The sequence below is a fragment of the Malurus melanocephalus genome, unplaced genomic scaffold (assembly GCF_030028575.1).
Source record: "Malurus melanocephalus ecotype Western Australia unplaced genomic scaffold, MMel_1.1 scaffold_8, whole genome shotgun sequence".
Lineage (NCBI taxonomy): Eukaryota > Metazoa > Chordata > Aves > Passeriformes > Maluridae > Malurus > Malurus melanocephalus.
This window is the reverse complement of record NW_026623240.1, coordinates 3,988,832-4,009,279: the sequence shown is the minus strand read 5'-3', so window position 1 is coordinate 4,009,279 and position 20,448 is coordinate 3,988,832. Positions and strand designations below refer to the sequence as shown.

The window sequence follows — 20,448 nt, the reverse complement described above, 5'->3', positions numbered from 1 at the left end:
AAAAAAAAAAAAAAAAAAAAAAAAAAAAAAGGTGACTTCAATCTGCTCAGAGATCAGAAACAAAACAGATGAAAGAGGCCTTTATAAAAACATTTATATTGGGCTTCATGTTAAGATGATGTAATWGGGTAACTCTACTGCTGAATTACTAYATAGGATAATTCAAAAGCAAGYTAAACATTTTGATCAAATTAACTTCAGGTTACTGCTCTTCAYTTTTTTCTGTAACTGCTATCTGTARYACACAGAAAATGGRTTGTGAYGAAAATTCAAGGCAGATTTAGCAGGTTTATTGTTCCTTGATCTGATATGTCTGAAAGAACAGGAGAAGGGACAAGAGGAAACTGAGATGGAATGAGGACAGGTCATTGATCTGATGGGGCTGAAGGGAGAAAAGCTCAGGGAAGACCTGAGGAGGAATCTCCTAAAGCAACACAGGAAGGGAGAAATTGAGAGCGTTAAGATGAGCAGTTGCAGGGTAGTTTTAGATTTTCTCAGACTTTTTAGACAGATGACCTGCCATTTCTCTTTGTGTATTCTCCACAGGGCTGACAGAGCATAGAATCTCAAGATGAAATATTCAAGGAAGAAAAAGGACATGTTTTCATTYCTGTAATAAAGAAATGTCTTTCTAGATTTTATCTTCTACCATTAAKAAATACCAGATAAATTCTTTGAACCCTTCTGACACCATTTTAGTTATAAAGAGGATCAWAACTTGCAGTTTGAGAAACGGGCCTGTCAGGAGACTGCACAAGATTCTTGGTCCATGTCATAACATAACACACCACAACCTTTCTGGTATTCACACAGATCTCCATTCCAATGGAGTTCACCTTGGCAGCCAGTGACAACTGATCTGATCACTAATAGTTAAGTGAAAAACTATATCATTTAAAACACCAACCTTCTACTACACAACTTCGAGTTGAAAACAAAGGAACAGAAAGCAACATGATCCTCTGGGCCATGCCTGCCTTTAGCCAGGCACAGAACAAAGGGCAGGAATCCAAGGGAAAGGCAATTAATATCCTAACAAAAGCACACCATAACATTCCTATAAATAGTATGGTTGACTCATTGGCATGGATGAATTGAATTGTACAATTTCTTACTATAGCTAGTACAGAATGAGAGATATATTTGATTTGCCTGCTGTTATTTAAATTAGGTTGCAACAGGGCTGGGGAGTAAAGCTGCCAAACCATTGCTACTACTTTTTTCTTTGGCGTGGGTTCAGCTGTTTCTAAAATGGAACATTTTACATTGAAAACTCTAGGATGATAATCGGAGGGAAAAGTTCATCTAAGAAGGCAAAAAGCGCAAATTAACTCTTTTTATTCTTTCKCATCCTGTCTCCCAAATACCAGAAGAGTGAAAATAACATAAACACAGTATATAGCCACTTCTCTCTTTTGGTGGCTGATGTGGAAGAACATGAGAAAACCACATCAGTTTAGTCTCACCTCCTTTGAACAATTAAGACAGACACATTGAGCTGTCAAGGTACCACAAAACACACTGGATCCTTGYTTCATACAATTTGCACATAATTTTCTAGGTTCATATTCCCTCCTCTGAGAAGTATGAAAGATAAAGCTCATTAAAACTAAGCACGGATGCCCTCAGGCAGGTGAGGTTCTTCATGCCAGTACAGACACACAGTACAGTGCTGGCTGCTACAGAAGTGAGTTGCTGCTGCCTGACCCCAAATTTATGGCATTTCACCATGTTATTTCTCTGCGTTTTCAAGTCTAAATTTCATGATCTTCATTCAAGGAAAGTAAGAGCTTTATAACACCAAATGCCAACCTGAAGAATATTGACTGCTAAGAATTTTAGCACCTATTTGGAATTTTGTTTAGGTSTCACGAAATCAATCTAATCATATAGGATCTCTTCCCCTCAGACTTGAAGCTACAGTTGTGTTAGTCCAAGATTAGAGTGTGAACTGAAAGCTGAATCAGTCTCTGATGTTGTGGTTTACTTCACATATTAGCAAACAAGAACAACAAAAGATCATACAAAAATGACTTCATGGCTGCTTATATTGCCAGACTTCCAGAGTAATGTATTTCATCCTTCTGCTCATGGAAAGAAATTCTTTCTCCTACATATAGATACTGTCACCTTGTGTGTCATTCTGCCATTGAAGTATCTAAACAATGGTGTTCTCCCTCTGTGTTTCCATGAGATTAGCACTAAAAAATGAAGTGCAATAAACCTTCCACATGATTCCAGCCAAATGCAACAAGTCTCAAGCATGAGCTGAGGAAGCTCTGTGCTAGTGCTGTGCTCAGTGGCACATTCCCTGAAATCCCCTGAGATACTCCACAGACTCCTATGGAGCCTGCCTTCAGCTGGCCAGAGCTCCTGGGTGMGCTGGAGAGTGAACAGCTGGATACTCTCAGACAGAACTAAGGCTGCTGGKTAATCTTGGATGCAAAGCCACTGCTGAAAGGTCCAGAATTTATGAAGTGAAGGAATTCTACTCTGTGACAGTGCAGAAGTAGAGGGTCAGAGCTTCTAAGACTTCCCACAGATTCCAGCTGTGAAGACAGGACACRTTCTTGTTTCCATCCATTCACGAAGGGAAATTTCCATATGCTTCCATTTAACTGCTGCATTGACTGTGCTGTGCATTTTCCTGAGGCCTGCCACACAGAGCTCAGGGCTCTGACACTTCTCTTTCTGAACCCAGTGATGACAAACCCCAGGTTTCAGGGTACCTCAGATATTTTCCTTATGTGAGATTTCACTTTTGGTCTGATATTTTGATCTTGAAAGCAGACAAAATTCTCTGTGGCTTCAGTGAGAGTTTGTTCTCAGAGCCTGAAGACCTGGCTCTGTTCTGAGACCTCTTTCATGAGGGTCCCAGTCATGCCTGGCAGAGACAAAGGCATAAACCACAATTCCAAAATAGGACTTTCACGGAGTCTAGGATATTTGGGATTTATTTTGAGGGATCTTTAATTAAAAGCATTGTAATCCATGATGTGCTGCCAAAATCATAGGGACATATTCATCAGGAATAACTGGAGCTGTGAAGGCATACTGGCCCAGCCACTGATATGAGTTGTACAAGTCCCACAGGAATCCTGGATATGCTGTCAAACTGCCAGGTAAGRTAAGAGAAACTTCACTAATGTGGGCTTTGGATTTGTGTTTTATACACAGTGAAAAAATGGTTCCCCTTTCCCTGATAAAAATGAAATGGAAATGACAATCCAGCAAGTGGAGGTTTGAGATTCTAGTACATAGTACCTTCTGATTTCGCTTCTTCCTCTCTCTGAAATGTGTTTGGAAATAAAATCAAAATCACTCAAAGACATAAATGCAGGCAAAGAAAATAGTCCTTAAAACATTGAAATAGTCCAGTGGCAGTCATAAAGGACAATTTTTGCCTTTTTATTTATACAGAAAGCAGAGCAGTGGTCTCTAGTTCTGCTCTCATCTGAAACCAACAGCAAAACCCATTTTATTGTGAGGTGAGGAGAAATGAAGATTCATATTATTTTCTACACAGAAATACAAGCATAATCTGTCTGATTTCAATACAAGTGAGCTGAGTCCAGAGGACAAAGGAAGCAGCTGTAAATGGGTTATATTTCACATTTCTATTTGGAACACTCTGCTCTCTGCTCTAAGTAACATGAAGGAGCAATAGTACTTACTCTTCTTCCCTTGGGTCCCTGTGGCCCTGAAGGTCCTCGTGTCCCTGAAGGTCCCTAYGCATCAAACAAACTCATTACTCATTGTCTTCTAAACACAGATTGCTGAAAATTACAAAGCTTATGCACCTTGAGCAACAATCAATGCAAAAAAATGCAAGTAAATCACTTTCACTCATGGTTCAAATTCAATTAATTCTGTTTGTACAATTTGTATAGAAAAATCAAATAACATATGTAACTTTATGTATGTAACTGTATTCTTATCTATATGTAACTTTATTCTTATCAGAAAAAGATGTGACTGTTGGATAGATTACTTCTGTCTAGCATCCCAAAATTTTTAAAAGATACCCGTATTTCAGCAACATTATGTTAAAAAACTTGGATATTTTCTGATAAGAGGTTGTTTTTGTCTGTATTGAAGACCCATAGTAGACAAACTCTAACAATTATACAYAGCCAATTAGAATATAACTTATTTTTGATTAACAATGAAACTAAACACGTAATGAATGTATTTAAATTATATTACACATCAATCAATTAAAAAAACATTATGCAATTATTAACCATCCTTGAAAAATTCTATTTCTCTACTTGTCTCAGCTGAGTGATTTTTAAATGGATGAGTAAACCATATAATTACTTTTCCTGTCTCTCATGGATGATCCTGGCAAAGAGCAAGTGAACAGACTCTGTCTGGATGGGTACATTTTTGTGACAGTTTTATAGATTGCAGTGCAAACTAGAAACCATTTTTAGCTCCAGCAAAGCAAAAAGACAATTTGAAAATAGTACATTTCATGTCAAACCAAAGCATCCTTCTATACCTACAGGTAATCCCTCTGGTCCCACAGGTCCAGGGCCTCCTGGGGGTCCTGAATAGCCCTAGAATTAAAATAAACATAGAAAAGACAGAAAAGCTTTATTGAAATTATTATTATAGCAACACAAATAAATGCAGTTGCTTGCCTGAATAACTGTCTTAACTGAATAACTAGGTAAGTTAAAATAGTTGATTTTGCACAATTTATTCACAGAATTTTGTTTCAAAACTAGATACTTAATTGGATATATCCCAGAAACCACTAAAGTGACCTAGCAAGTTTTCCTACACACAGGCACTAGCTGGCAGGGACGTACTGAAACAGAAGATGCTGAGCTCTAAATTCATTTCAAACTCCTCTCGAGAAGGCTGTGCCAGTGAGAACAAAAAGGGGGCACATCCTGGTGTGAGCAGAACTGGCCAAGACCAAATGCCAAGGACAACTCTTCTCTGAGAACTACAGTGACTTACTACTGGGAAAGGTTCTCCCTGCTAGGACTTAGGTAGATTTACTTATGGAAATAAGCATTAATAACAGTTCAAGAAAAGGAGTCGATAAGACCRGATACTATATCAATAAATCTTTGTTTACTAATCTAAGATCTTTTCCATGGGTCAAAAACAGCTGATGGAAGGTAAATTGAGATTAGATGGAWTTAATGAAGCACAGAATGCTTCAAAATCATTGGCTCTGCATGGATCATTAAATCGGTCTGTAGCCTGAGGGTCCTTGATCTCTTCCTTGCCAATGGATGCCCAAACATGCAAAAATGGGCTTATCCATGGCAAGAACCATCCAGTGCCCCACACTCAGGCCCAATCTGCAGTTCCTGTGTAAGGCCATGGAGATTCCAGCCCTGTCAGCACCCCAGTGTCAGCAGGCACAGAGTCCATCATGTCACACAAACTCCCCRTCACCTCCTTGCAGTTACACCTTTGCTCCTTCATTCAGCAGATCACTTTGGAACATCACTGACACAGAGAGGATAAAGCTGTTCAATGAAACTTTGTACAAACTATGCATCAAAAATGCTACTCTGCCCCTTAAGGCCTGCACAGCCAGAAGGGTGAGAACTTATCACTGTGTTGGAGAGTACAGTGCCTTTGTAAGTGACATAATTGTGGATTCTACATTACTTGTAACTTACCATGACACCTTTCTCTCCAGGAGGACCTACAGGTCCTGGACTGCCTCGCTCTCCCTTTAACAACAACAACAACAACAACAACAACAACAACAACAAGAAAAAGAAAATAACATTGAAGATTCTTTCCATGACTTTTCCCATGTCCACTCAGCATACCTGGCAGTGCACAACATTATTGGTTTAGAGTGCCCTTTAGTAACAGTGCAGAGACCTTTTATATTTTTTTTTCTAAATTTCTACRTTCCTTCCTCCTCCAAGCCTATCCATCTTTTGAAAAAATGATAAAACTGAGTTTCTGTCTCTCTTTTCCTAGAAGACTGAAGAAGAGGTTTGATACTACACCAATCTCTGAGACCTGCTGCTAGAAGACGCATTTTCTCTCTGTTGGGTGCATCATACTTATAGTATGTTCCTTAATCCWTAAAATTCAGAACAGCAAATAAAGAAAAAAGAAAATTTTGATTCTCTCTCCCTCTTTCCTTCAGTATGTGTTGGAAAGCACAGACCTAAAAGGAAGGCCAGCCCTTCAACAGCTGCTGAAGCAGCTTGAGGAGGGGAAACAGGAAGGGTCTTTCTCTGGTCTTACAAACCTTTTCACCTTTCATTCACATCACATCGAGCCCAAATATCAGATAATCTACTTAGCTGTAGATTATCCTCAAAAGATAACATTTTTATTACAGATAGTACACATGATGTAGTAATAACACTATATATTTTATATTGCACACTGTAATTACATTGGAAATATGTTTGTCATTTAAACCCACATAGCATGTTTACCTTCTGCTACTTAATCCATAAGAGAGGAAGACAATAAATTCTACACAAACACTATAGCAGTGACAATTATTGCACCATGAAGAGGCTTCTTTCCATTTCTGATGATAAATTAATTAGTTTTTTACTGCCTTTCCCCTCTTAGCTATACAGCAGCAGTATCACAAGGTAATATTTGTTGCGCCAAGCGTAATTATGAAGAACAAGAATCCTTTGACATGAAATTCTAAGAGATTATGATGAAAACTATATGAAGTTTGTCTAAATTTTGGTTTTAATAAGCAGTGCTTTCCACTGATGTATTTCCCTTCACAGATTATATAAATTATAATCAGATTTTCATGGAAATTCTAACAGTAGATTAAGACTTTCTCAATAAAATATCTAAATAGCAGACACCAACCTAGGTGAAATAATTCAACCCTGCAGGAAAGAAATGCAAATGGTGCTGCATCATTCTGACAATTATGGTTTTATCACAATCGAAGCTGACACGAAGTCCAGTAATAGTTTCCTGTTTTTCAGTTTTAAAATACTTCACCTAAATAAAACCATGTCAAACACACTCAAGCTATTTATACTGTTCTTGTCACGCTGAGTCTGCCAAACTTTGCTTTCATAAGCACAACCGTTATTCCACAGCAGACAAAACTCAGTCCTGTCTTTTTTATTCAGTTAATGAATACAGCCAAGTTTTACCTTTCTACTTTTGTCTTCATCATGAAGACATGCAAAGCCAGTGATTAATGTATAAAACAAGTATAATTTATGCCAGTTTCTCTGAAACAATAGCAGTGTATACCTCCACATAAAGTGATATAAGTAAGCTATCAAATCTATCAACTCTAAATTAACTGTGAAGTAAAACCAAGGGTRTCAGATACATATCTCAAATAAAAACATTTGTATTACAAGTTATTACATCCCTGTGCTCTGAAATAGCTACAGGAACATTGGCTCTGACAGTGGTTAGTAAATGATCTCTCACAAGTATTTTATCTCCCAATGGTTTTCAAAGCTGCTGAGCAGTCAGATACACTATTATACCTTTTCACCAAGGCTTCCAGATGGCCCAGCTTCTCCAGGTAAGCCAGCTGATCCCTGTATAAAGAGAAAATAGACTTTTATTTGCAGGATATCATAGCAGTTCATGGTCAGCAACTCTCCAGCAGCAGCAGGGCCCATTTCTTGGTCACAGAGAACCCCAAGKGCAGCTGTGGGAAAGCGAGGGCTGCTCGAGTGCACCCGGCTCACAGACCCTGCAGAAAGACCATCAAGACACCTCAGCAGGAAAGAGCTACTGCCAGAAGGGAAATTGCAATAATTCCATCATAAAACCACTCTACCAACTCAGATCTGCCCCTGAGCTCCATCTTGCACTGCTAAAAGCTTTAGAAATATACAATTAAAGGTGACAATTGTGCTCTAGTRCTTCAGTCTGATCAAAAATTCAAAGGGAATAAATTCAGTGGAACAAAGTAAAATGCAGTCAAAACAAAAATTGTATTGGATCAGGTGTTGTCRGAATTTTCCCTTCAACAGTAGCAGCCCCAAATGCCTTTGAAGTCAGAGGATCAGAGCCTTTCAGGCATTCAAAATGAAACAATGCCTTTCAGGCATTCAAAAACGAAACTATGCTCTCCTGAGGCTTTCTCACAAATTTTGACTGGATAGAATAAATACCACCACATGGGATGAGAAACATTAGRGGAAGTACCTTTAAAAAACTTACTCCCAGTGCTTGCAAAACCTGCTTTATATATGAAACCTAAATGAAATTCTAGTGCAAGATTCCCTTTGAGACAAATATGACTCAYTGAGCTTGAAGAAAAAGCACTAAGTGCCCAGAGTACATTGCAGAACATGTTCCATCTTGGAACATGGCAGAAATGCAGAAGCTCCCAGCAGCACTATAATACCCAATTTCACAACGTCTGTAACACTTCAAAAAGAAAAAATATGGCAATTATGTGAATTAACACTTTGGCATTGCCATCTCCATGTGTGTAGGAAGGAACTAGCATTAGTAGAACTACACTGGCACTGAGGCATATTTAAAAAAAAAAAAAAAAAGCATTACTTAAAAAAAATAAAAATGCAGCCTTTATTTGTATAATTTGAATACAGTTCAGCCTCAGGATTTTTTAACAGAACAGGTGCAAAGTAAGTAGAGATTTTATGATTACTTGTTCTCTTGGACTGCTGGCTACTCTGGAAATCCCACAGYTTCAATATATTGTAATGAGCCATTGATAGAGCTGCCTTTGAGGCTGACAATACTGGCACAAATTACTTTATGGAAGGAACTGAAGAGATAAACAGGCATCTCTATGGCAGCTGGACTGATATACTGCGTGTGGGAACTCATGTATTATATGTCAGAGCTGAGATGTCGCTTGGCTTGGCAGCAGCTGAAGATTGGTCCTGGTGATCTTGGCACTGAGGCGATGGCCCAGACGTCACTGGCAGCATCAGGGGACTTGTGATCAACTCTGAGAGTGAGAGCTCCCAGTCAGAGCCAAGAGCACACCTCGSTACCAGGAAATCTGGGACACAAAGAATTACCCTGTCCTCTTGCTTATCAAGGTAAGTGGTGGGGAGATACGGTTTCAAAATGCTAAAGACTAATCACTTTGATTCCCTTCGTCCAGAAAGAACAGAAGACATAATTAGAGCCAAGGTGAAACTCAGACCTATTCTCTTTCYAATGAGACACTCCTGATCTCCCAGCCAATGCCACACTGTCTACAGGACTGAAGATGCTGATCAGAAAGATGGAGAACTGTGCCTTGCCCCAGCAGTGAACCATTTCATAGACAGCCTCTGATCAAGTTCTCTTTTCAATTCAGAAGCACTGTCTTCCTGACTTGGGTGCTGTGGGTTGAAAGAGCAGGAATGCCCAGGAAGCAGTGACTGTGAATGTGCTGTTGTATTCMCTAGCACTTCAGGGCACCCTCCAGAGCAAGGACTGGAGCTGGATCTTAAACAGAAATTCTCCTATACATTGGCTATTCCTCAAAAGTAGTTAAATAACATTTAYAGCAAAACCACTGAGAAGGTTGATACAAAAGATGTAAAAGAAACTTGGCATGACTGGAATTGGATATATATGGAAAGTGAAACAATAGTCAAGATGACTAGATGTGAGGCCAGTGAAATGCTAAGAGCAACAGGGACTTCAGAAGGCATGAAGGGGAAAGAAGTTAATGGCAGGTTAACTAAATGCTCTTCCACCCCTCAATTCAAAACAGAGATCAAGGGCCTGAGACAGAATGTGCTTGATATGTACAGAGGCAAGAGGGCCAAAAAAGTTACTTAGGAATCTAATTTTGGATCTTCAGTTAGTAGCATTCAGTGAAAAGAAAGTACGGAGAGCAAAACATTTTGTTCTGTCAACATGTTAGCCATAAAGTGATGTTTTCCCTACACACTTTTTGTAAGGCTCTTAAAATCCCAGATTTGGACTGGTTTGTTAGAAAGACCAGCCACCAGGACTGGATTGAGGTTTCAACTCTCTCTCCATYTTATGTAAGAGAACGAACACAGTCCAAAGCAGATTTGTTGAATCAATGTCTTCCAGCATCCCTTCAGTCCTCTGGGGAGCACTGGTGGATTCCGAACACGAAACTGAATGCATTAGAAAACAAAAAAGTGAAGCAAAAAATCCTGAACTATTTAAAAAATGAAATCAGCAACTTATTAAAAAAAAAAGTCATCAACTTTCACTTACAAGGACWTGTGTAGAAGTCTCCAGTAACAAAAACAGCATAATAACAGCATTTTAGAAACCTTCTTGACAGGAGCATTTTGTGGAAAATTAATCAGAGACCAGATCTCACAACTAACACATGCCTGAGAAAGACAAAAACATCTTGCCAGGGCATATGCTCTGAGTTAGAAACTGGACTGTAGTTGAATAATTGAAAGCACATTGTACATTTAATGCAACCCAAGTATGGAGTAATCCACTGAAAAACCTGCTAGTGAGAAACGAATATACAGCTGGCTCCAGACATTCCCACAGCAGCAGTTACCTGCCAGGTTGTACATTAACATGTTCTGTGATAATTTAAAATTTTCCAATCCAATGTTATTTCACTTACAGCTCAGCAATCTCAAACATTTTTATTCAACATTCATTTAATGAGATGACAGAATAAATTTAAAATACTATCTTGCCAAAATAAAATCTTTCTATTGATTTTGTCTTTTGAGAAAGTTACTCAGTCATCTACCTGAGGCGATAATCTGAGTGAAAATCTGTGATTTGCTACTGCCAATGCAGGAAGTGAATAAGAGCAGAAATGCACCATATTTGTACCTTGAAGCTGATATTTCACTCAATTCTTTAAAGGATTCRAAAATTCACCTGAATATTTGAAAGGCAAAATGTGTTGGCACCAATCACTTAATCTACAGCAGTTTTAAAAGGATTTAAAAAAATAAGTGTGTTAAATTTTGCTGCCAGTGACACCAGTGTAAAGCAGGGTAATTCTGTTTGCTAGCACTTGTAGAGAAATGCTTGCCTTTAAAGGAAGCTACATGACAAAGTGGCAGCAGGATGTGCCCCCTGACAAACCTTGGGAGCTGAACTGCAGGCACCGTGTGCAGTTCCTCTAGCTGAAACCAAATGATAAAGAGAACAACTTGCAAAAAATCCTTCAAGTAACATGAGCAACAGCTTGATAAAGCTAACCTCCAGATATTGTAAACCCTTTTCCCATTCTTCTCAAGAGAAAAGCCAGTGGGAGTTATAGTGAATCGTGTCATGTAAGGTAAAAACAGGAAGCGCAATGTAAGATGAAGAAGTATCACTATTACCATTCACTGTTAAGTCCTTCATAAAACTTCCAATAATCTCTACCCAACTGGTTTCTGAAAGCAGCTGAAGCAGTTCCTTCTTTGGAAGCCTTTAGCAATGCCCTATGCATTCACCAGACTTAGGAAAAAAAAGGCTTTCCTCAACTGACGTATCTTTTGGCTTATGGTTTATAATTCTCCTTTGYACTTCCCTAAAGCCCAGACTTTTCAGGATAATTCAAAGAACTCCTTCTGTTGAGCATCCTGAACACATCAGTTAAAGTTCACTTAAACTTTTCTTCAAGCACAAGGAAYTGCAGTTTCCATTCTCCATGAATTATGCATCCCTGGTGCCTAATCCAGCTAATTTTTACCTCTCTGAAAGATGTGGTAATTGTTTTATGGTATTTCTTCCCAAAAGCAACTCAGCTGCAAGGCACATGGCCTGACAASCGTTTTCTTGCCGTTCAGAGACTCTTCCAGACTGACCATTTGCAGCCTGTTCTGGAGCTGCCATTGACCCTCTCAACATGGTTTTCCCTTACTGCACTGTAAGGCTTTTTTTTTTTTTTTTTCCATGGCAAAGCACTTTTTATTTCAGCTTCGTTTCCTTCTGTTGTTTCAAAAACTATTTTCARCCAGGGAAATTTGCTGACAAGTAATTTCTGAAGATTATTTTTCCAGGGTTTGTGTTCATGAACTCTGCCTTTTGACAYCAGTTCCACATACTGCAGCTGACAGTTCCACCCTTGTGCTCTGTCTCAATGTGTGTATAARTGTCAGAAATTTCTAATTCAGAAGTGTACAGGCTGAATTTCTTTAACAGAGGTGGCAAGGAGAAATAGGGATTAACTTCAGATTAAATTCAGAGTGGTGCAGCCTGGGCAAACACTAGCACTATCAAACACAAAAACAATCCTGGAAGACAATTTCAAGTTCAGATGAGTTACATTTTGTGCCATAAAAGCTGAGCAATGAATCTTTTTCTTAAATTACCCCTGATATTTGAACAAACAGATCATTTRTATGTGATGCTTGAAGTTTGTTTCAAATATTTGCTCTCCATCACTGAGCACTATCTTATCTAAGCATAAAAAATCCAGTTGCACATGTAAGCAAAGTCAGGTTTTCCTCCCCTAAATTGTAAGGGGAATCTCAGTAGCTGAAGGAGTTGTTTCTTTTGGCATGTCTTCCAAAAGATTTTGTCTCATCAGTGGTGTACATTTGCTCTGCCAGCTGTTCCCTTACTTCTCGCTATCTTAACCAATCCCTCTTCAATTGRACCTGATAGTCCTGCAGTAAACCAAATATCCTGCAGCAAGGAACAGCTGCTGGATTCTACCACAGCTCAGRGCTCTGCTGAACCAGGCAGCCCCACCTGAACTTGCCTCCCTTCCCCTTTACACAAACACAACACATGTTTTAGCCAGAGAAACAGGACTTGGTCAAGGAATAGTGTCTGAAGTCTGACTTTAGGCACATTCCTGATCTCCTCCTAAATGTGTGTCACGTAAGCTTATGAACACAGCAAACAATTTATAAATTTAGTCTGCTCTGTTTCTACAGTGGATGGACAAGCATCCAGAAATAATTTGGCAGAAATGCGCTCTGAAGAATCAGCAGCTTCATGGGACCTAAGGGATGTTGGATACCGTGGCTTCTAGCCKATTGACAGAGCTGTATTTCAGCACATATTCCACCTTACTAGACTGAATAACCAAGTGTTACAGTCCAATTTCCTGCTGTGCTGTTGAAATTTCCCTGCTTGTGCAGAGTTTCCCTCTACTTTTGTAAACAAATGGTAAACATGCCCGGGAAAGTTGCTACAGAAATGGAATAACTATTTTAGCATCTTGAACAGCAGCGGCAGACGTATTACTGAAAGATAGGAGATGAATGATACAGGAAAAGCATGAAAATTGAAAGAAACAGAAGAAAATATTGGTACAACCCTCTGGTATCAATAGCAGACAGGCACACATGGTCATGCATCACTTGCTATGAATTCAGCATTTACAGGACTTATTGCAAAATTGCTTCTTTGGACAGCTTATTCAGGAAAYGCACTAGTTATCATTTGGAAAACTGGAATGCTGTGTTGGATTGCCTATTGCCAAAAAMCAGTATCTTATATTTTAATCATGGGCTTAAAGCTATGTGTGATACCCTGTAATTTGAAGAGGTCTCAACAGAGATAATGAATAAACAGAAAACCATAGACAAGCCAAAGAGGGAGGCTGTGGGGTCATGGTGCAGAGGAAGAAACCAAGTACATAGAAATTTATAGACACTGGAGTTACTATCAACGTTTTAATGATTTCTTTTTCCTTTTGCCTTTACTATTAAATAAAATGTACAGCAATTGCTTACTACTATTTGTACAATTCCTCTTTGTATTTAGTGCCACCAAGCACCCGGTAAACTCCCCAAACTCAGTAAGGACAGATGCCTTATTCCATACCTTTTTTTTACTCATCTCAAAATCTGTCCCAGTGGCTGGTAGCACTTGTACTTTGCTCTTGTACTTTGTCTCCTGTTTTTCAAACTTTTTGTTTGTTTGTTTTGTGTGTAGCATGTTTGAATCCAGAGACGTCCTCCTGCCACCAGAGTCAATACTGAATAGCAGGGAGTGAATTTATCTGTGAATTAAGAAGTTTGTGCTCTACATGCATGCCAAGGGAAAGAGAAATTACTTGTTACAAACAGAAGCTGTTGAGAAGCTGGAAGTGAAACCTGAGTCCAAAGCATACAGAAGTGAATATTTTGCATCAGGACTCACATCTGGAAAAGCATTTTACGCGTATGAGAAAAACCATCCTCTTCCTGTTAGTACTTTTAATTTTTTTTTTTTAAGTTTAACTGCTACAGATTTCAATGGTGAATAAGGCAAAGGAGAGAAGTTTTGAAAGACCTGAGAGTTGAGTGTGTTTGTGTCTCCTATTGGTGTTTCACCATTGGCCTTAATGACCACATAAATATATATTAACCCCCTAAAGATCACGTAGTGGGCACTGGTCCTCTGCTGCCAGATAATGCAAAGGTAACAAGGACAGGATCCAGGGCCTGGGAAGCTCATTTGATTAAAATACATGTACACAAAGCAAAAGGCATTCTACAATCCACAGTGAAGAATATTTMTCAGTAACTTAGAAACTATTTCACTTTTCAGGTGTCATGTGCCATCCTGTATCATATGCAAATTCTCTACATATCATGTGGGAAATGGTAATTAATGATGGGCAATAATTACATTTCTTTATAGCACTGTACATTTCTTTATAGCACTGTAATTACATTTCTTTACAGCACTGTAACAGGGCTGCATCATCCCCTTACTTGGCATAGAAAATATTATTTCAGCAGTAACCAACCATTTGATGAGTTGCCTGAGGTACATCTGCTTGGTATTTTGCAGGCAATGGGGAGCTAATTCTGACTACCAGCTAAGCTGAACAAAGTTTATGTGAGTAACATAGGAATAAGCCAAAACCCATGTGTGGYATTCCTCCTCAGCATACATTAACTCTAGAAATAAAATCAATTTAGTCATGTTCTACACAACATTTGGGTAACTCAAGCATGRGCCAACAAGCTCACATCTGCTCATAAATCCCAGACAAAAGTTAGAAATACAAAAGGGCAGGGGATGAAATTAAGTCGAGAGAATTTCAAGGCAGTATTTAAATGACAACAACTAAAAAAGCACAGTGGAAGAACTGAGAAAGATAAAGCTTTTAAGAAAAGAAGGATAGGAGACTGTGGATCTCAAACTGAGTAACAACACACTGCTGTAAAAGTGAGCAAAACTATGCAAAAGGTAGGCTTGTAAGARGCAATGTTTCCTTTCAGTGTTCTGAACAGTTTGGGCAGTAAGCTGGAGTCATAGGTGTTTGGATGAATTTGAAACAGACTACAGGGGAGTTAAATGTGACTTAAATTATCTCAAAAACATGACAGACTAATTGAATTGGGACTGTTAAGACTGAAAAGAAAGAAGAGGCACAGAATAATAACCATCACATGTAAAATGCTGTTTCTAGYAGAAAAGAATCAGGTTACACAACTGGAAGAACTGTTCAAAAAATTGAGAAGCCCKGGTCTTAGAGCTTTTAAAAAACTGGTTAGAAAAATATTTGGCAGAAACTGTAGAGATAAAAGGCCCTGCCTAGGCAGAAGAGGATGGACTACGTGTCACCACAAGGTCACCTCAGCTCTGTGATTTTTTGGAGGGTAGACAGAACAAGCCTGCAAAATACATCTCAGCTAAATGTAGCCTCTCAAATGATTTAACTGAGAAAGGATCACTTGTTCACTTATGCAAACGTGCCTTGGAAAATCCCTACAACCACCTGCAACATTGACATGACATATTGGGAAAAAAGCAGAAGTAATTCTGGAAAACACTTAAAATGAGAATTTTCTTTAAATAGTATAAATCTGAGAGATCACAAAGGTATAGCTGACATATTACAGTTTTGAATACAGGCAAACTTCATCAGACAATGCCAGCAACAAATAATTCATTCACTCTCAAATAAAATAGAATTAAAAATCAAACCAGAAAGAGAATTCAAGCTTACTGCTTCACCAGTTTTTCCRAGGTTTCCTTGGTCTCCTTGTTCTCCCTGTTAAATGTAGAAAAGAGATTATGGGAGTTTACTAGAAAAGTAATTTCTTTCAAATGCATAAAGTCCTCTGTCTTCTTYGGATATAGATTCCTTCCTCTTTATTTTCTAAATTACATCTACCAATTAAAACTTTAAAAGCTAAAACTAAGTAACTAAAAGAAATTTGTCAGTGGCTAATTTTGATTTTGTAAAATGGTGCCCTAATGAATTCAGGATTTGCCTGCAAAAATAAAAACCATCAGTCAAGTGCTCACTAAACACATTAAGTCAGCAAATACTATAAATTAATTACTCAATTTTAATTTAAATTTTCCTTTTAGCACTTCATCTCRTCCTCATGCGCATTTCCAAAATCCTGCCCATGTATGAAGTGCCCTGAGTCCCTTGTTGCTCTCTGGTCCAGGTTTCCTCACACTCCCAGGCAGTTAGGTTTCRTTTTAGCAGGCATAGTCTTTGCTCACACATCTCCGTCTTCTAAAGCTACATAATTTTCTTCTTGTGCAAAGCGGGATCTTGCAACAAAGCAGAATCCTCAGGATGACAAACATTAATATTCCATGGAATCATATCTTTTCACTAAGATGTCACAGTAAGTAGAAGCGTGTAACTCCACTCCAAATACATTCTATTTCATACACAAAACCATCACTCACCTTTAAACCTTCAAGTCCAGAATCACCTACATAACCTTTCTGTCCTGGTTTTCCCTAAAATAAGGATTAGAATAAAATATTGTAAATAGTTTATTTCAAAAAGATAATTTCAAATCAACTTATCTATTTCTCAAAATAGGTGCAATAAAAATGTATCATTTACTAATGCAAAAATTTGAAGCAAGTGCATTTAGAAATCTGTATCTGAAAATACACTGTTGAATRTTACATCAAATACTAGAACTAGAATACTAGAAAGCAAAATTTGTATTAAGTCTTACAGCAGTTAACACGGAGGAAAAACTGTCACAGTCCAAGATTGAAACACATTTCAATTTCACTTTGAAAAAACGTATTAGGGAGACAAAAAAAAGGCAAGGCGTTATTCTCTCCTGGTTAATTCCAGTGGTTAGGGACTCAACACTAATAGAATTTGATGCTTGGACTTCAGGGACTGGTGTTATGACTGTCCTCCCTCAACCAGACAAAATCACCTCAAACAAACACCCTCTCCTCTTTATTCAGAAAATTGATGATTTTAAGCCTCATTTCTCTCCATTAGCATTTTGCTGCTGACAGACCTTGTTGCTATGATACTCAGTTAATAACTGCTAGCTGGAAGAAATGTAGCAACATCAATCAGAGCGGGAGGCTACAAAGTGACAGATCTTCGAAGCACTTTGCAACACACATCCCTCCCTCTGTTGTCRCTCACAGACTCACAAAGGCATACAAACCACAACGCTTTCCCCTTAATTTYCAATTAGATGTTTATAACTTAATTGTGTCTCCCAGCTCTTTCAAGAGGTTGTTTTCCCTCCCAGTATGCCTTATYTCTAGACATGCACCATGGCCTAACATTTGGTTGTGTGGACAGCACAGCCCTGCCTAGATGAACTGCCCCCATCTGTTCTGAGGAAAGTCTCCAGTCCAGCATTAAAGGTCMACTGCCCTGGGTCTGGCTCTTGAGCAAGTTGCTGATGAGATCACTGGAGGCTGGCAACTGGAGAAAGAGAATTCATTCAACATTTTAATGATCAAGGATCAAACAGATGCAGATTTCTGCTAAAAGGAAATTATTAGCACCTGTTCCAGCAAACTAAATAATTGGAATCGCCAGCATCCATAATAAGAGCTTTTCATTCTACATTGGCTGTCCTGAGAAAAGAGCAGCTGAAGCAACAGATAACAAAATGTTTCTAAAAAAGAGATGGCTTTTTTCATCTGGCTCTTTTGCTTCAKCTGCTCTGTGCCTGTGTTGCAGAGCACAATGTGTGTGTCAGTGTCTGGGCATCTGAGCAGTTCTCTGCATGGCTTAAAATTATATTCTCTTAGCAGGTTCCATGACTTCTCATATTAAYCCCTTTCTATCCCTCTCATGCTCTCGGCCTACCTGAGCGATTTTGTTTTGCCTAAGAAGTTCCAACAAATRAAATCACTTTAAGAACACATTTCTGTTGTGCTCATGGATCAAAATATGGTACAGCCAGGAATACACTACTCAGAGAAGCTCTGAGACATCCAGATAAAGCAAAACATGTCTTTCCAAAGGCTTAACAAAGAAGAATGATGGGCTTCTGCAGGTCCCTGTTTAACTACTTTGCTGTAAAGAAATGGAAGGTCTTTCCATACAGCAAGATTGTAACATAAAAATGTTTTAAGTGATAAYAATTGAAAGAAAACTAGTGGCCCCTATTAACTACCTTGATAATTTTAGTCTTACGAGAACTGAACTGGAGCTACAGTGTGTAAAGGTTTCTTGGCTGTCATTCCCCAGCTATGTGCTTGCTGCAAAGGACATACAACAGATGGAAGTTGATCAGAAAATGGAACAAGTGGATTTAACTGGTAAAGCAATCTGAAACACACGGATTTGGCTTTAAACAGAAATACAATACATTTACACACAAAGGAARAGCCACTGACAGAAGGTTAAACTGGGGATGACTGCTTTTCTGCTTGCAAACCCTTGAGTAAATTACTCTTCCAGGGCAAGGTAATCCCAAAGGAAATGTCTGTTTCTTAAAATATTAACTGAAAGTTCTACCCTTCYCTTTCAGGAAACAGCAACCAACTGTGCTTCCTTTGACCTCACAACTGGTAGGTACAGGTGTGTATATTTTAATAGAAATATCTCTCACTGTCACTATTTCAATCCCTCCATAAGCTTCCCACATGCCTTCAGACCACAGGAACACACTTTCAGAAAATACTGCACTGGGGGTGTGGGGCAGATTTGAGAACATTTTCCACTATCATCAGGAAAAACTGCTCATCTTATGCCTGTTCAAATTCTAAGCTCTGTTTAACACATATAGCTCCGAAAAGAATAAATTTGTAACAGTTCCTTTTCACTTTCTGATCTAAAACAAACAATCTCCATTCTTTTAAAGACATTTTCTTTTCCAGCAATCAAGATACAAAATAAACCCCAAAAGCACTAACGCTTGCACTGAGCTGAGCTGCTCTGACAGTYACAGTGTTAATATTTGGATTGCCTTTGAGAGAGAGGGTTAAGTGGGAGGAAACTGAATAAACACAGTCACATCTTTAGTATGGCAACTACTGTATTTTCACAGCAAAAATAAGCAAAGACAAAAAAAATCAGCTGTATTTTTATGTCGAAGGATTAACTTATGAGAATGTAAGTATTTGATTTTGGAATAGAATGGRTGGGAAGGTTTGGAAAGGAATGAATGAAACATCAAATGATGTGAGCAGATTCAGCTCACACACTTATTCCAAAGCTGAAACAGACTGAAGTCTTTGGAACTGAGATAWATCCTGAGTAAGCAGGGGAATATCCTCAGTTTTGCATCCAGTTGCTTTATACACATGGGAATTCTCTTTTGAGCTGGGACTGATAATCCCTGTGCAGGTTCATATTCATTTGTGTTCCAGCAGAGGAAGACCTATTTTGATGGCAGCATTGACCAGGTTTTTGGTCTCTTGCATATTTTTTAAAGCAAATGTTAGAAACAAGGGCAGGGGAGGGGCAAAGGAGAAAAATTAGGTAAAATTTTACGGCTGCCAGCTTGGCACATGCCTAGACCTGAATTGGGACTGAATATTTTGATCTAAAACTGTAAAAGAGATGAGGATTCCAGAAAACTGCTCCCTTGATGTTTCATAAGAATAATCAAAGTTTTACAAAGTATCACCTAGAAGGATACTTTATCTACTTTGGACAAGCAATGGAAAATTAAGGCAACAGTGGCTGGAAAGAGGACTAACCTWGTTAAACAAGTCCACAAATAAGATCTGTAGGGCAGGAAGCAAGGTTGTAGTGAGAAAAGCACAGGCAAGSCTTTCAGATAGAACAGCTGGACATTAGAAAAAAGGTCTGAAAACCAGGCAAACAACTGAAACAGATTGATGAGGAGAATGAAGAATTCCCACTCCTGGAGGCTGCAAAACACAGGTTAAACACATTTGTCAGCTACAGATGGTGCCTTGGGGCCATGCATGGCCAGGCCACTTTTTCAGGTCCATCTGGGAGCCCTCCCCTGTCCCCATGGCTGTTTCATCAATGCAGTGACAACACCATTTTGAGAGTGTTTACTTTCAGAGGTAACATCCACTTTTAAAACCCCTTACATGGAAAATGGAAACAAAGTCAGTGTAAATCAAACTAATGTCAAATTGCAATAAAGAAAGCATAATATAAAAGGACACGTGTCCAGCAGCAGCTTGGCTCAGTCCTGTCACACCATGTGAGACGTAACCACGTCATGGCTGTGACTATCACCAACACATTCATAAGGTCTGTGTTTCGTGTGGCAGCAAAGCACTGAGGACAAGCAGAGATGGGAGAGAAGCTCAGAGTAGCAGCACAAACAGCTGGCCTGGAGCTGTGGAACAGCTGGAGTCAAGAGAAGCCATGGAATCCAGGCAAGAGCACGTGGGCCCCTGGACACGGAGGAAGAACAGGCAGGGCTG

At 38.9% G+C, this 20,448-nt stretch overlaps 1 protein-coding gene across 1 annotated transcript in view; it reads right to left on the bottom strand.

The window, feature by feature from the left end:
* COL24A1 (collagen type XXIV alpha 1 chain) overlaps positions 1–20,448 on the bottom strand; it is a 110,820-nt gene that overhangs the window by 35,015 nt on the left and 55,357 nt on the right. The window contains exons 23-28 of the mRNA XM_057374503.1: positions 16,510–16,563; positions 15,809–15,853; positions 7,476–7,529; positions 5,649–5,702; positions 4,509–4,562; positions 3,675–3,728 (exon numbers count right to left, since the gene is read on the bottom strand). Coding sequence (XP_057230486.1) covers positions 3,675–3,728; positions 4,509–4,562; positions 5,649–5,702; positions 7,476–7,529; positions 15,809–15,853; positions 16,510–16,563 — 315 coding nt within the window. The remainder of the gene's footprint in view (positions 1–3,674; positions 3,729–4,508; positions 4,563–5,648; positions 5,703–7,475; positions 7,530–15,808; positions 15,854–16,509; positions 16,564–20,448) is intronic.